At 43.2% G+C, this 17,600-nt stretch overlaps 1 protein-coding gene and 1 long non-coding RNA gene across 2 annotated transcripts; both read right to left on the reverse strand.

The window, feature by feature from the left end:
- Nucleotides 1–1,320: 1,320 nt before the first annotated feature.
- LOC112645554 (uncharacterized) lies at nt 1,321–6,183 on the reverse strand. The gene is made up of 3 exons (XR_003127120.3): nt 5,754–6,183; nt 4,918–5,057; nt 1,321–2,038 (listed from the first exon to the last, which is right to left on the reverse strand). It is a non-coding gene; the product is annotated as an uncharacterized LOC112645554 (long non-coding RNA).
- LOC112645553 (60S ribosomal protein L37a-like) lies at nt 5,333–5,760 on the reverse strand. Its single transcript, XM_025425189.2, has one exon. It carries the CDS (start codon nt 5,597–5,599, stop codon nt 5,333–5,335), a length of 267 nt encoding a protein of 88 aa, XP_025280974.1. The 5' UTR covers nt 5,600–5,760.
- Nucleotides 6,184–17,600: the final 11,417 nt, after the last annotated feature.

Here is a 17,600-nt window from a genome sequence, read left to right on the forward strand (position 1 = left end):
GCTGACATGAAAGGACACTAGACAGTAACTTAAATCCATCTGCTAAAATAAAAGTCTCTAGTTAAGATAAATAGGTGAATATAAAAGATAGTATGAATGTAATTTTTATGACTCAGTTTTTTCTCCTGATTTAAAAGACAATGGCATAGACCTAAATCCAAACATATCAATAATTATATTAAATGTAATCCATTAGGCAGCCTGGGTGGCTCAGCGGTTTAGCGCCACCTTCAGCCCAGGGTGTGATCCTGGAGACCCGGGATCAGAGTCCCATGTTGGGCTTCCTGCATGGAGCCTGTTTTTCCCTCTGCCTGTGTCTCTGGCCCCCACCCCCCATGTCTCTCTCTCTGTCTCATGAATAAATAAATAAAATCTTTAAAAAAATAAATGTAACCCATCTGTACACACTAACTGAAAGTATGAGACTGTCAAATTGGGCTAAATCAGAGGAGCCAACTATCTGCTTTCTACAAGAACTCACTCTAAATATAACAGTGTAGGTAAATTAAAAAATAAAATACTAGAAAAAGATAGACTATGCAAATACTAATCAAAAGACTGGAGTGGCTATATATATTAATATCAAATTGTCTTCAGAGGAAGGTAAATTACTAGGGATAATGAGGAACATTACATGATTCACCACGAAGACACAGCCATTCTAACTGTGTATGCACCTAATAACAGAACTTGGAAATACATGAGGGTGCCTGGGTGGCTCAGTCACTTAAGTGTCTCTGTTCAGCTCAGATCATGATCCCAGGGTCCAGGGATCAAGCCCTGCATCAGGCTCCCTGCTTAGAGGGAAGCCTGCTCTCCCTTTCCTGCTCCCCCTGCTTATACATGTTCTCTCTCTCTCTGTCTCTGTCAAATAAATAAATGAAATCTTAAAAAAAAAAAAAAAAGGAAAAAACTTGGAAATACATGAAGCAAAAACCTTATTGAACTGAAAGGAGAAATCCACAGTTATAGTTAGAGACTTCAACATTTCTCTCTCAATAATTTATATAACAAATAGAAACTCTACAAGGTTGTAGAAGAATTGATCAATACCATCAACGACCTGAATCTAATTGACGTGTATAGAACACTCCATCTACCAACAAAAAAAATACACATGCTTTCTAAGCACATATGGGATATTGACCAATATGATACCTTGTGTCATAAAATAATCTTAATTAAGTTAAAAGAATTAAAATCAAATGACGTGTGTTCTCTAAGGCAAAGTGGAATTTAATAGAAAATAACAAGGGATAAATCGTAGATTGTGATTAGAAACAAATTGTATTGGTTTGCTAATCCTGCATAACAATATTACCCCAAACTTAGTGGCTTGAAACAACACACATTTATTATCTCAAGTTTCTTTGGGTGAGGAGAACTGACATGGCTTAGCTGAGCCCTCTGCTTCAGGTCTCACAAGGCTGCAGTTAAGGTGTTGGCCAGGACTGGGGTTGTCATCTGGAGGTTCCACTGGGGAAAAATCCACTTCCCATTTGTGGTGTTTGGCAACATCTAGCTTCTTGGGGATGTAGAACTGAGAGCTTTAGTTTTTTCCTGATTGTTGACTCAAGGCATCCTCAGCTCATAGAGGCTAGCTGCAGTTTCTTGCCACTTAGAATTTTCTAACATGGCCTTTTGTTTCCTCACATCCAACAAAGGAGAAAGTTCCCAGAGTGTGCCTGCTAGCAAGATGGAGTTTCTTATAATGTAACACGACAATGGGAGTAACGTCCCGTCACCCTCATCCTATTCCGTTGGTTAAAAGCAAGTCAGAGGTCTTCATACTCAAGGAGGGGGATTAAACAAAGGTGTTACTACCAAGGGGAGGGGATTTGGGAAGATAGCTTAGCATCTGTCCATCTCAATCTAATCCCTTCCATGTGCAAAAATACATTCACTCCTTCCTAAGCTCTCTAAGAGACTCATCCCAATGTAGTATCTACTAGAAGTCAAAGAATGCCATCATCATCTATATTGGGTCCAGGTAGAGATGATGCTCCTGGCTGTTCTCTCAGTCTGTCAATCTGTAAAACTAATAAGACAATTTTTAGGCCTGTCCATCCCTCTTCCCCCTCCCAACAAACAACAGCAGAATAGGTATAGGATAAGAACCACAGACATTCCCATTCAAAAAGAAAGGGGAAGGAGAGGGACAAAGAGCCACTGGTTCATAGCTGTTCTGAAATACAGCCAGGCAAATGTTGGGAGTTCCTTGATTAGGATTCAAGGCCTGGGGATAATTATCTGTGGTTGTGATGTCATAAAGAAATATGTGTTTTGTCTCTGCCCCCTGGTTTCTGGCACAGAGCCCCTAACACCTTGTTATTTCCTGAATGATAAGGGTGCTAGGAATATCTTTTGTTCTAATATTTGGTTCGTGACACATGAACTTCTAAGGCCTTTAGAATCTCTGGAATGATGAGTGTCTTTTCTTGAGGATGTAGAACTGAGAGCTTTAGGTTTTTCTGATTGTTGACTCAAGGCATGAGATGCTAATGAGATGACTGGGGGCTGGGGTCCTTTTCTAGATAGCTTCAGAGTGAGGGTTGTTCCTGAGAAATCTCAAGGCATAATTAGAAGGTTGGAACTTTTTGTCCCATTTCCTGACCTCTGGGAAGGGAGGGAGGGCTGGAGGTTAAGTTTATTGCCAACGGCCAGTGATTTCATCAGTTACATACATACGTACATAGTGGAGCCTCTATAAAAACCCTAAACAGTGGGGTTCAGAAAACTTCAGCCTTGGTGAGGGAATCCACATGTCAGGAAGGTGGCATAGCCCAAAGTCTATGGGGACTGAAGTTCCTATCCTTGGGAACCATGCAGATCTCACCTTATGTACCTCTTTGGCTGTTTTCTTTATATTTGTATCCTTTATATTGTCCTTATTATAATAAACCAGTAAATGTAAGTCAAGTGTTTCTCTGAGTTCTGTGAGCTGTTACAGCAAATTATCAAGCCTAAGGAGGGGGTTATGGGAACCCCTGATCTGCAGCTAAGTCAGTTGGAAGGCCCATGGGACGCCTGGGTGGCTCAGTGGTTGAGCCTCTACCTTTGGCTCAGGGTGTGATTCCGGATTCCTGGGATCGAGTCCCGTGTCGGGCTCGCTGCATGGAGCCTGCTTCTCTCTCTCTCTCTCTCTCTCTCTCTCTCTGCCTCTCTCTCTCTGCGTCTCTCATGAATAAATAAATAAAATCTTAAAAAAGAAAGAAAGAAAGAAAAGAAAGAAAGGAAAGAAAGGGAAAAGAAAAAAAAGAAAAAAGAAAGAAAAGAAAAGAAAAGAAAAGAAAAGAAAAGAAAAGAAAAGAAAAGAAAAGAAAAGAAAAGAAAAGAAACACAGGCCCAGGACTTGCAATTGGCATCTGAAGTGGATCAGTTTTGTAGGACTGAGCCCTTAACTTATGGGCTCTGATACTAACTCCAGGAAGGTAGTATCAGAACTGAATTGAATTGTAGAACATCCAGTTAGTGTCCAGAGAGTTGGAGAATTGGTCCTCAGTGTGGAAAAAACCTCATACATTTGGTATCAGAAGTGTGAGTAAAGGAACAATTTTTCCTTCATGTTTTGGAGCTCTGATCTCTGGAATCTGAACCCTTTCACGAAGGGTCGCACCTGAGTTTTATCAGCCTGCCTCCTGCCAACAGAATTTTGGGGGTCCTAGAGCTTCCTTTCATTTTGTGCTCTCTGTCCCTTTTGGTCTGTTCTCTTAGTTTCTGCTGAAATAATTTTCTCAACAAACTTTTAGGCCTTGCATGGATTTTACTTAGATTTGCTCCACTATAACAAAGCCGCACATGCACAGATCTTTTTTGAGATGAGCTCTTCTCTACCTGGGGCTTCTGCCAAGAGGGTTGGGAGACAATTTCCTAAGCTCCTACAGGCTCTGTCTGTGGTTTGATTGAGAGGATCTGAGAGGCCCACCCTTAATCTCTTGAAAGGGCCCTTTGTGTGATTGAATACTCTTGACTTTTTTGCTCTTTCTGAGATTTAAGGAAAAGGTTGCACAGTCACATCCCCAGCTGTTTCTATAGGGCATGCTTTCCCCACAGTGCTTGGAGGCCATTTAAGTAGTATTTGCTATTTGGGAAGGCTAAGAATTTAAAAAATCATCTAGTTCTGGTTCCTTTTTATTTAACAATTTTTCTCTTATCTCTTTCCTCTCACAGTTTCCTATAAGCAGCAAGAAACAAAACAAAACAAAACAAAAAAACCCAGGCAGGGCCTTTAGTACTTTGCTTGGAAATTTTCTGGTCTGGATAACCAAGTTCATTATTTACAAGTTCAGTTTTTCATTTAACTGCAGGAGACCCTGTAACTAAGCTCTCTGCCACTATATAACAAGGATCCCCTTCCTTCCTTTTCCAATAACATGTTCCTCATTTCCTTCTGAGCTTTGACTGGTGGTACCCTCCAAGTCCAAATTTCTCCCAGCAGTCTGTTGAAAGCAGTTTGGGCTTTCTCTATGATACTTGTCAAAATTCTTTTAGCCTCTGCCCGCTACCACTGTGTTTTTGCTATTCGTTACAGTAGCATCCTAGTTCCAGATAACAAAACCTTTATTAGTTATCTATCGCTGCTGTGGAATAAAGGATTAACTCAGCAGATCTAGGTTGTCTAAACCTTGCACGTTCCAAAGAAAGGTCTGGTCCTTGCCTGGCTCCTGGGAAGTAACTTCTACTCCTTTTGAGTAGCCTGCCTATTAAGAGTGTTTACCTAAAGCTTTAGGCCATACCAGATAGTTTATGCTAACACTATGGTTTATGGTGGGGGCTACATGGGATGTGCCTGCTGTCTGGGAAGGCTGGATATTGAATGTCAGTCATGCAGGGAGTCAGCTGGGCCTATGGAACGAACTTCCTATAAAAATCTTGGGTACCAAGCCTAGGTAATACTCTGTATGAGCTGTCACATACCATGGCTGGAGAATTAAGTGCTGTCCACAGGACTCCACTGGAGAGGACAACTGGAAGCCTACGCCTGGTGTGTCTTGCACTCTGCTTTACGCATCTTTTTCTGCTGCCGATTTTAATCTGTATCCTTTAGCTGTAATAAGCTAAACGAAGGGGGAAGGAGAGGGACAAAGAGCCACTGGTTCATAGCTGTTCTGAAATACAGCCAGGCAAATGTTGGGAGTTCCTTGATTATAATGGCTTTGCTAAATTACATGAGTCCTTCTAGCAAATTATTGGACCTGGAGGTGGTCTTAGGGACCCCTGCACACAACCGTATAACACATTACCACAGATTTATTTTTAATTATTATTATCTTTTTGTTGCATAAATTAACCTATTTATTATAGGCCTGCAATGTCTCAAATGGTGGGGCTTCTACTGGTCTTTCAATTCCTTCAGTCTCCTTCTGATGGCTGACTTGAGGGTGAAGGCAGTAGTGGTGTCACAGGCCCAGGCACCACCTGCTACTGTTTTCATGCAGGAACCACAATGCCATGTTTTCATCTCAATTTTGCCCCAGAAGGAGCAAGTATCCTTGGCATGCTGGCTTATTTCAATCTTCCTCACCATTTTCCTGAGGGAGGCACCGTAACGGGTCCCATATTTACCAATGATGCCAACATTCTTGATGCATTTAGCCATGTTGCTGCAAACTGGGTCTGAGCCCAGAGAACCAAACTACCACAAATTTAGTGACTTGAAAGAAAACACGCTTGTTCTCTCATAAGAATCTGGGCACAGATTAGCTGGGTCTCACAGGGTTGCAATCAGGGAATTGGCTGGACTGTGTTCTTACCTGGAAGCTCATCCAGGGAAGAATCTGCTTCTGAGTTCACTCAGGTTGTTGGCAGAACTCATTTCCTTGTGGTTGTAGGACTGAGGGTTCCAGCTTCCTGCAGGCTGTCGACTGCCCTCAGGCCCTTGAGGCTGCCTTCAGCTTCTTGGCAAGAAAGCCCTATGGGTCTCCCATCATGGCTGCTTATTCCTTCACTGTCAGTTAGGGAGAGACAGTCTGTTAGGTGAGTTTGATAGCAAGATGGAGTCTTACATCATATAATGGAATCATGGAGTGATATCCCATCACCTTTTATCATATAATGTTGATTAGAAGCAAATCACATGTCTGCTCACCATCACAGGGAGGGACTGTTCAAGAGTATGATACCAGACGGTGGGATTATTGGGGAGGTCACCTTCGAGTGTGTCCAACACAAGTCTTTATGAGGTGTTTCACTGTAAAGGGAAAGAAAAATAGGGAATTAACCAGAAGGTAAAGTCAAAAGCTTTTTGAGATCGGGAAAAATGTGCTGATGAGAGTGATTCAATAGATAAGAAATAATTGATGAAATGCTGCTTTATGGGTTAGCCATTCTATTTTTTTTTTAAATTTTAAATGAGGTAAAAATTCTTATTTTGTCTTTCATAGATCAGAAAATACCTAACTTATAGGCCATTTCCCCAAGATTAGAGTAAGGAATATATATGCCAGGGAAAGTCCAAGAAATGGTGATCATTTGGGATATGGGAGAAAAATCTTAGAGCTTATATTTTTATTCTTTTTATGCTACCTTTTACCAATTTTTATTTTTATTTTTTATAATATACATGCGATATCAGTACAATATTATGAATAATTTATAAATATATGCACATTTGGAGAGCATGTTAACACATTTTTTCCTGAGAAGGTACCAAATAAAAAAAAATTACAAAGTGCTTTTCCCATTTATAAGTTTGTGTTTGGGGAAAAGATTTCATTCTATTTAATTTCTTCACAGAGTGTTTTGCAGAAGTTATCACTTAAAACTAGTTTTCTGCTCAGGCCCTCACATTTATGAAAAGGTATCACTAGATCACGACAGGCCATTTGAGGTAGTTTTTAAAGTTTCTGTTTATAAATTTTAAGGTTTAGAAATTACTCTTGCAGAACACTTTTGCTAATACAAAACAGATAGTAATGTTTCTATTTCAATACTTACCAGTTTCCCTAAGCCTAATAATTCTATTTTAGTAATAATAAATGTGACATATAACCCAGGTTAATTTGGTTGAATTTATGTTAAATACTGATAGTGGGACCATTTTCTTACATATTAGGGCCCTTTCCTGGCTTATAGCTGAATCTGCTTAGAAAATGATTTAAGCCCAATAACCTATGAACTGTAGCAATCTTAATGAGAAGGAGTTTGGTACACTGCCTTTTATAATATTCCTGCTCAATGAAAGGATTCCAGAAAGACTTGGTATTTAAGAATTGCCCACAATGCCATTTTATTTGTCATTCTAAGATAGACTCTGGGCCTCAGGACACCCTATGTGGATATTGCTACTGAAACCCTTGTGGAGATGCCCTATCGATTGTGTGGCAATGTATTTGTCTGGGATGGCAACACATATTTATCAGCCTCCTGAAAAACATGGTTTTTAGTCTTCAGCTTTTGAGCAGTTTTGCCTACAGAAAGACCCCAGTGCAGTGCCCCCTGCTGGTGAATGGCAGCTGAGAGTTTGCATCGTGTCAGTGATGGACAGAGTGGGTCCCTTTGCTGACACTGAGCCGGCGGTGATGCTGAGTCTGCCAGGTCATTTTAGATCAGGTCATTAAAGGAACAGAAGGTCAAATCGATATCAAATGAGCAGCTCACAGTTTTCTCTACATTTTTTAGACATGTGATGATTTGCTACGGTTTAGTTTGGCTGATAGAATATGAACACTTCACAAAGATGTTTGTATTTCAGCCTCTGTCTTAGTTCATTTAACAAGCCCTTTTGCCCTAATTCTCAGTGTTGTTCAGTTAAGTTGAGTTGAAACCCTATTGCAGCCTTAGCAGGGATTTAATTTAATTTATTTTTATTTTTTGGCAGAGATTTTAAAGATGAAATATTTTGAGTGTTCATTTTGTTAAACAATTAGAAAAATACTTTAAACAGAAAGCCCTTTTATTTTTAATTTTAATTTATGAAAAAAATTTTAATTTATGAATTAGCACCCATGTGTGGAGGTTTCTAAATGATGATAATCACGTTAAAAAATTAATAAAACTAAGAACCTGATTAGTGTTTATTATTATTTTATTTTTTGTTTATTTATTATTATTTTAACTTTGGCCTCTGGTGAAGGTGATTGTTTTATAATGCATAACTATAACATTATTAATTTCACTCCCATAGTAGGTGGCTCTAATTTCTTCATTTGCATCTGTGGCGGGTATGTCATGGCAGTGACATTTTGGGTAGCCTTTCATTCAGGAATGTAGTACACACTTCAGAGTTTTAGTGACTTAGGTCATGTCTTAGGTATTTCCAGTGAGGTAGGAGGTGTGAATTTCCTTATTTTGATGTTTTTGCTATGGTTTCGTATGAGAATGTGCTTATTTGCAGGTGATGTGCCCTGAAGTATTCCAGTGTAATGAAGCATCATATTGGCAGCTCCTTAACAATGGTTTAAGGAAAATAAGTTCTTCCTATTTTAAGTTGAGATTGTGTACAAATAAAATGAAAAGAGTGGGAGAAGAAAACTGGAAGACAGTGAGAATAGATAACTCTAAGAATTTTATTATGAATAAGAGCAAGGAGAACAGTAGAGAGTAGAGAAAGAAGAAGTAGACAGGGTTTCTAGAATACAGCTTCAAGGCAAGCATGGAGGTTTAGATTAGTCATCTAGGGAAGGTGGCAGTTTATACTTCAGTGATTCTCAAGAGAATAATGTCACACACCTTCCTAAGAACCTGCACTTTCCAAAATCAACCCTACTTTCAGGTACAAATCAACCATTGTACCTAAGGTGGATTGAGAATGATGTATTGTAAACTTATTTTCTCTGTGAATATGGAGAATGGAGAATACTTGTTACCACATTTGTTGAATAGGCTTAAAGTCAACTATTATCACTCTTTAAATTTTCCTTTTTTAGACCCTTAGACTATTTGGGTCATTCATCCAGCAAACATTTGCTGAATTTGACTCTGTGAAGCAAAGAGACAGTTAGCTTGGGTATAAAACAGTTATGTGCCAGGACCTCTTAGATCTATCTTCGAATCTAGTGGTGGCAGCTCATATTAAACAAATAGTCATGAAAATAGAACACCGGGATTTAGACAGAATATTAAAAGAAAGCCTAGGTGGCTTGGATGGTTGGGCATCTGCTTTTGGCTCAGGTCATGATCTCCTATGTGGGGCTCCCTGCTCAGTGGGGAGTCTGCTTCTCCCTCTCCCTTTGCCTGTCCGCCTGATTGTGCTCTCTCTGTCTCTGTCTCTCTCAAATGAATAAAACAAAAACAAAAACAAAAAAAAAAACAAAGGAAATTTGAATTTAAACTGGGGACTCAGGGAGCACTTCATTAAAGAAGTGCCAGTTGGATCGTAACATAAAGGATGAGAAGCTGTGCACAAGGCTGGGAGAAGAGCTCTCGTAGCTGAATGAGCAGAGTGCCAAGGCCCAGGGTGGGAAGGAGCGTGAGCAAGGAGTCAAGGAAGCCAGTGAGGCTGGGACACAGGCAGTAAAGGTGTGGGTGGCTGAGAAGAGTCAGTGAGAGGAATAAACATCAGACATTATGTTGGAGTTTTATCCTGCAAGAACATGAAGCCATTTTACTAAAGGGAATGCCATAATTAGATTTGTGAGTTGTTTTTAAAGATCACTTTGACTGCTTTGTGGAGACTGAATTGTCAGAGGCTGGTATGGAAGCAGAGAGACAAGAGAAGAGACTGTTTCACTAATCCAGGTAACAGATAAATGGTGATGTATGGCACCGTGTTAGCAGAGGTACAGAAGAGAAGCTGATGGACGTACAATTCTTTGACAGTAGAATTGATAGAACTTGTTGATAGATTACATGTTTGGCGGGGAGAAAAAAAATCAAAGAGATGAGAGAAGAATCAAGGATGACTTTTGGATGTGGTCAAAGTAACAGGCAGAAAAGCAGGAGATTGTGGGGTCATGGAAGCTAAATAGAGCTGAGCATCTGTTGGCTTTAGCAGACATGGAGCTCACTGATGATCTTAGCTGCACAATTTGGGTGGGTTGCAGGAACAGAATCCACATTGCCATGTGTGAGAAGTGTAATGGATTCAAAATTCAGTGCATATGCCCGGGGTGAGACATGCCATTCCCTATTTTCTTGGGAGACCTTAACATCTATTGGAGTCCTTCATATTCTAGTTATCAGGTCTCCTTCATTTCAGAGGCTGGGTCCACCTTTGCCTAGCAGTAACAGTGCTAGGCAGATAGTAGGTGCTCATTTAATGTTGCTATCCTTATTAAGACATTGTGGACATTGATAGATTTTTATTGAAAGATTTCAATATCTATTGATAGATTTTTATTTCCTCATTATCTTAATGAGTAAATGACAGGATAAAAAAATAAAGTGTGATCTAGAAAGCACCAGAACAGCTAACAAAAACACCAGGGACTGGGTGGCTTATGCAGGAAGCATTTATTTCTCAGTTCTGGAGGCAAGGAAGTCCAAGATCAATGCCAACGGTGCCTCGTGAGGGCCTGCGTCCCACTTCATAGATGGCATCCTCTCACTGTGTCCTCATGTGGTGTAAAAGATAGGGATTTCTCTGGGGTCTCTTTGACCTAATTCCTCCCAAAGGCCCCATATCCTAACACCATCACCTCAGGAATTAGGATTTCAATATACGGATTTTGAGTCCACAGGGCTACTAGCTAGCTGCCTTCTACCTCTGAAGTCCCTGAACTCTGTGATTAGCTCTTATTACACTTCTGGTTTCTGAATGGCGTGGTCCGACATCTGAAACTACTCTTTTCGCTTGTGTCTCACGGCCATCGGAGCTTTAGGGAGGATTCACTAGAGAGTATTTTGTGTAATCACAAAGGAAGTATATTTTCTTCTTAAATCCTTTATTTGGCTCCCTTATCTGTGCATCACAGGGAAAGGATGTTTCCAAATGTTTTATTTAATGGGCAAGGATTTTACCTGCCATGATGTTCATAGAACAGTTTGGCAATTTTCATCCCAGTGGGGTGATAACTTTCTTTGAGAGATACAGACTTTGATAGGGGAACTGGCCGGTAGGATGTGCTTGGCTCTGGGCAAATTGCCTGCATGACTGGACACCTCCTGGCCAACTCCATCAGCCTACCCTGGGGCAGAGGCTGGGCCATCCTGTCCACACACTGTGGGGCAGCACATGTTTCTGTGTGTAGAAATAAATATATTATTATTAATTATTATTTATAATTCTAAAAATTCAATCACGGGAAAGGATAGTGGATTCAAGATGTGCATCTACTTGTCCTGAAATCCTACCAAAACAACAGTAAAATGATTTTTCCTTTTTTTTTTTTTTTTAGATTTTATTTATTTATTCATGAGACACCCGGTGAGAGGCAGAGACAAAGGCAGAGGGAGAAGCAGGCTCCCTGCAGGGAGCCCCATATGGGATTTGATCCCAGGACCCGGGGATCATGCCCTGAGCCAAAGGCAGATGCTCAACCACTGAGTCACCCAGGTGTCCCAGTAAAATGATTTTTTTTAAGAGAAAAATACTCTAGGACCAAAACAAATCAACAAACACCAACAACAACAAACAAAACAATCAAGAGGATGCAACACTGGGGGAGCTGGAAGACACATGGATGAGAGGTAACGTAGCAGACAGAAGAAAGCTGTGTCCTAAACCGACAGGGGAGAAACCCAACAGCATCCCATCTTATATGACAAAAATCCAACTGTCTAAAAACAGGAGCATGATGTGAAAAGCTGTCCAAGAGCGGGTCAGAGCCCCAGATGGGCCCCTGCCTCCGTACTCCTGGGGGGCCGTCCCCTTGGACGCAGCAAGGGGCAGCGATGCTATTGTCCAGGGGCATGCGGCCACAGCCCCTCTCTCCACTGAGCCCTGCAGGCAACCTGGAGTTCCCCGGGCCAGCACCTTGACCCCATGGTTCTCTGAGCTCCCTTTCCCCTCCTCAGCCACGGCACCTGGGCCTCATCACTGTGGGGGCCTGCTGACCTCCTTACTCCTTGCATTCTGGGGGCCTCGCCTGTCCTTCCTGTTAAGCTGCCTCAACACAGTTGGTCCTTGACTGGGACCTTGACAAGGCCATGCCTTGTTCTGCTCTTTCTTCGTCTTCTAGTCCCCCCTCCACCCACCCAACTTCCCATCCTCCCGCCCAGAAATTGCTTGGAGACAGAAAGAGCTGGCATTTGACTCTCCCCTCTGTGTTCTATTTCCTTCCTCACTTCTGGCCTCATGGCCAAGCCAAGGTGGGGGGCTCCACGAGGGAGGGAGCCAAGGAGATGGGGACACGGAAGCAGGTCAGTCTCTGAGTCCTCACTTAGGGGAACACTCCGTCCTCCCCTCCTTTGTTCCCTGCACAAGAGGGGCTGCTGCTCTCTCCGTGACACTCCGCCGCCTGGATGCCACCCACCCGGCCATCTCTCCAGCCTTGTCCTCTACACCAGTGGCTTCCACGCTTTTTGACTCAGACACACAGTTGACCTTGATTCCCAGCCTGCTCGCACACACACGTGCATACACTTACCTCATGGGTTTCGGGACATTCTCATATTTTCTATTTTGTTGTTTTATTCTATCCAGTCCATTTAATTTTCAAAATACTGGCCAATAAATTCGAGTATCAACACACTGGTGGATCTTTACCACTGGAAAAATACTACCACAAACCATCTTTTTTTTTTTTTAAGATTTTAAAAATTTATTTATGAGAGACATAGAGAGAGAGGCAGAGACACAGGCAGAGGGAGGAGCAGGTTTGCTGCGGCGAGTGTGATGCGGCACTTGATCCCAAGACTCCAGGATCAGGCGCTGAGCAGAAGGCAGATGCTCAACCACTGAGCCCCCAGACATCCAGTCTTGTCTTGTCTTTTCTACCTTTTTCTTTTTTTTCCCTTTTCTTCTTTCTTTCTTTCTTTCTTTCCTTCCTTTTTTTTTTTTTTTTTTGTTGTTGTTGTATATTTTACTTTTTCCTTTAAGCTGAATCCTTCCTTTATTGTTTAACCAGCTCCTGGGCCTGTCTAGATTTTTAAAGAAGCCTACTCCTTCTTTTTCACAATCCCATTCTGGAAGGAGTTTGTCCCTATAAATTGTTCCATGTCTTCTTTCCTGCCTCCCCTCTCTGCCCAGCCAGGCCTGTCTGGCACTGGATCAGCTCTTGCTCTGGCCGCAGACGATCCCTGTCATTAATTCTGGCCTCTCTGTGTTGGTTCTCAGCAGCATTTACCTCCTCTGTGCACTCCTTCCCATGGCTGCCCCAGCACGCCCCTGCCCCGCACCTGGACCCCCTCCTGGTGACATCACACTCCCACTTAGATGCAGACCACTTACCCAGCAGCATTCCCATCCAAATCTCTGAGCTCCAGACCCTTCTATCTGGCAATCCCTGGCTCTGACTTCCTAAGCCCCTATACACTCGCTCCCCAGCTTTCTATTTCCAAATGCCCCTGGGTCCATTGCCCTCCTCACACCACACGCCCGGCCCCTGGCTTCTAGTTTATATTAGTCTTTGGAATCTGTGCATCCTGAATGTTTTCCTCGGTTAGGAGACAGTTATGGAAGAAACAGTCTACTCTCTCATCCTCCTTTTATTATCTTTGCTCCTTTGGTAACATCGAGCTTTCCCATAACATGTTTCCTATTCTTTTATTATGTGCTTGGTGCCATTTCCCAAACCTCATTCTAATTTTCCCTGGAGGGCAGCCTTCATTACTGCTGCTGATGAGCACTGAGGAGGGAATGTAGGCGTGCAGTTTCCTTGCTTCGTGCCATACTCTTGAAAGCGAGCACCGTTAGCGGATGAGCATACAGCTGCTTGAGGCCACAGGCTGTTTCTTAACCATGTTACTCTTCTCCGGGGACCTCTGTGTTTATTCCTTGCTCTCTCTACAGTTCTCTTTCTGATCTGGGAGGGTCCTGCCACATTAAGGTTCTTGGAAGTCTAGATAATATTAGGTCAGACGTGAAGTCATTTTATTCTTTCAAGTATAGAGAGTCTGTTTAAATCCTGTTGCCAGAAAATACCAGAAGGCTGTGGAAAGATTTCCTTTGTTTATGTTCATTCAATTAATCCATTTTCCCTTGCTCTGAAATATATTCTAAGATTGTTCATTTTCCTGAGTCGCAAAGTGGGGGAAGCCCTAGAGAGAGAGCACCTGGCGGGATTCCTTTAGTGGAGAAGCTGAGCGTCCAGGGTGCTTCTGTGCCCTGCGCTCGGTCACACGGCTCATTCCTGGCGGAGTTCTGACTAAGGCTGGGTCTTCTTAGGGCAGGGCTTTTTCCACTGTGTCTTCATACCCATGCCCACCATGCCTTCCCCCACTCTTATAAATCCTTAAGCGCACACAGACACCCACGTTCTCCTTTAATCATCATTTCAGGAAGTGGGGGACTTTTCTTGTTCAGTGACACTTTGGGTAAGATGAGCTTGATTTTAGTGCATTTTGATTTAATTGTTATCTCTATAAAACGTGTTTTTAAACTGGATTTTTACAGTTACTTCACATCTATGGATCATGTATGTTTCCTTTATTTATCAATTATTTTATTTGAAGTGGGCTCCAAACCCAGCATGGGGCTCCAACTCACAACCCTGAGATCAAGAGTCGCATGTTCTTTTTTTTTTTTTTTTTTAAGATTATTTATTCATGAGAGACAGAGAGAGAGAGAGAGAGAGAGGCAGAGACATAGGCAGAGGGAGAAGCAGGCTCCATGCAGGGAGCCAAACGCAGGACTCGATCTCGGGACTCCAGGATCAGGTCCTGAGCTAAAGGCAGGCACTAAACCGCTGAGCCACCCGGGCTGCCTAAGAGTCCCATGTTCTATCAACCAAGCCTGCCAGGTGCCCCTGTTTTCTTTTATTCAACAGATGCTTAGTAAATAGCATACAGGTGACCTCTGAATTTTTATATTTATTGTGATGAATGAATGAGAGAATTTGATTATCCCAGATCCGTTGGGCACCTCAGACCCACAACTATGGGTTTGTTCAGATTAGCGTGTGCTCTAGGATCTTTTGAAACCTGTGGGGAGCTGTCGTATTTGAATCTGTAATATCAGGTTTTGCGGATTATCTTCTTTGATAACCTTTTTTTTTAAAAAAAGATTTTATTTACTTATTTGAGAGAGAGAGAAAGCATGAGCAGAGGGAGGGCAGAGGGAGAGGGAGAAGCAGACTCTGTGCTGAGCATGGGGCCCAACATGGGGCTCGATCCCAGGACCTGGAGATCATGAGCTGAGTCGAAGGCAGATGCTTAACCGACTGAGCCACCCAGACGCCTCTTTGATAGTCTTTTATGAGAATGTGGTGAACTTGGGTGTCTCGGATTTCTGTAAAATTTTATGTGTTTTTGAGTATAGTACACCTGCAGTGCTCTTCAGTTGGCTTTGCTAGCTTTTCCTGTGGCAGGTGGACCAGGGGTCTGCAAACTTGTTCTTTAAAGAGCCAGACAGTAAATAGTTTAGGCTTTGTGGGCCATCTGGTCTCAGACACACCATTCAGCTCAGCACTTGTGGGGGAAAAGCAACCATGGGCTACTGTAAATGCGCGTGGCTGTCCAACAAAACCACATTCACAAAAACAGCCTGAGTTTGCCAACCCTGATCTAAACTACTGTCAAGTTTTCTCCCAAGTGTTAGTGGCGGTCTCGGCCAGCAGTTCCTCTCCCCTCCCCTGAAGGAGTCACCAAGCTTCAAATCAGAAGGACAACAGCTGTGTTCCCATTTCTGTGGCTTTTGTGAAGTTGGACTTCCTGCCTGAATGCTGTCTCCTCTCTTTTCCGTCTGTCTGAATGTTATCCAGAACATTCCACAGTGCCCTCCCCCATCTCTGAACTCTGCTGGTCTCGTGGTATTTGTGTGTTCATGGGTTTAGGGCTTCTTTCCAAGGTCCTGGAGCACAGAGTGTCTTGCACAGTGTCAGTACTCGGAAGCAGCTGTTAGCACCCAAGAAAAGCTCAGCTCCTGTACCCACCTGAGAGGAACCATCCTTTGAGGGGACAGGAGGAGTGACACATGACCCAGTTAGCAAGAACCATAGTTATTGGGGCACCTGGGTGGCTCAGTGGTTGAGCATCTGCCTTGGGCCCAGGGTATGACCCCGAGGTCCTGAGATCGAGTCCTGCATTGGGCTCCCTCAGGGAGCCTGCTTCTCTCTCTGCCTCTCTCTCTGTGTCTCTCATGAATAAATAAAATCATTAAAAAAAAAAAAGAACCATAGTTACTATTTTATGGCTCTGATTTCTCAGAAAGAAGACAGGGTCTGTTGTGGAAATGGAAGTTTGAGAAATCCTAGAAAGTTGAGGGAAGAACCAAGATGGTTATCAAAGAGAAGCACAGGGTGCTTTGGCAAGTATGTCTTTCAGCCCTCAGAGCAGAAACAGCCAAGGATACTTTATAGGCTGGGAATGAAACCACCGCTTCCTAACTGTGGGACCATGAGAAAGTTTCACTTCCTCAATTTTCTCACCTGTGTACAAGACGCAGAGTGATGCCTAGCACCCACAAGGCACCCACGAGATGCCAGCACTTGTCAATTGACATGCAGAGCCTGGCATGAGCCTGCCTGACCCCAGGCCCCAAACCCTGCATTGATGTAGTGCAATGGTGAAGCGAGCTGAGGACCCCGTCACCCAGGCCTGGGATTGACACCTCAACTAGGCCGTTGCCAAAAGATAACCATGCTCCAGAAACTTCTAAAACTGGAGGGATTAAACTACGTTGCAGTTTGACTAACATGCATCGAGGGGTTCTCTGTGCCACGTCCTGGGGGTGCAGAGACAGCTCGGGCCTGGCTGCGGGTCTTCAGGACTTAGAGTCAGGGGAGACAACACTTTCATTATATTGGACTAAATGGCAAGACAGACAGACCGTATTGTAGGACCACTACCCTGGTCGAAGCGGATGTTAAAGGATGGAAGGATATTAAAAACTGCCAATAAGCTGCAGAGATTCGGTTGTAGCATTGTTGATTCAGGGACACTGAAAAAAGTGGCTCCCGAGCATCCTGGGAGCCCGGGGGGCCATGGTGTCTCTGGGGAAACCCTTAACCGGTGTGGAGACAGGGGCTGGGGGTAAAGGCAGTGGGGGTGGGGACACGGATGGTGGTTCCCAGCATCTCTCTTCAAGAGCCTCTGGTGGTCCCATGAGCTCGAGCCACCCACGTCTGAGGTGGCAGCTGACCTCCCCATACTCCCCGAATTGACCATCCATTTCATTCCTCCGGTCTCTACACATCTACCACCTGTGGTCACCCGGGCACAGGATCTGCTTTTGTAGGAGCCCAGATGAAGATGGGTCCCTCTGATTGTCTCTCCTACGCACCCTTTCCTGTCCAGGCTGCCACCGTTTGGGTGCTCTCTACAAAACTCAGACTTAAGGGGTGCCTGGGTGGCTCAGTGGGTTGGTCTGTCTCTTGATTTCTGCTCAGGTTATGATCTCAGGGTCTTGGGATTGAGCTCAGCATGGAACTTACTTGTCCTTCTCCCTCTGCTCTTCTCCTCTCTCTCAAATAAGCAAATTTTTAAAATCTTAAAAAAAAAAAAAAAAAAGAGGGCACCTGGGTGGCTCAGTCAGTTAAGCATCTGCCTTTGATTCAGGTCATGATCCCGGGGTTCTGGGAACAATCCCACATCAGGCTCCCTGCTCAGCGGGGAGCCTGCTT

This window comes from Canis lupus, chromosome 1 (assembly GCF_003254725.2).
Source record: "Canis lupus dingo isolate Sandy chromosome 1, ASM325472v2, whole genome shotgun sequence".
In the NCBI taxonomy this organism is placed as follows: Eukaryota; Metazoa; Chordata; class Mammalia; order Carnivora; family Canidae; genus Canis; species Canis lupus.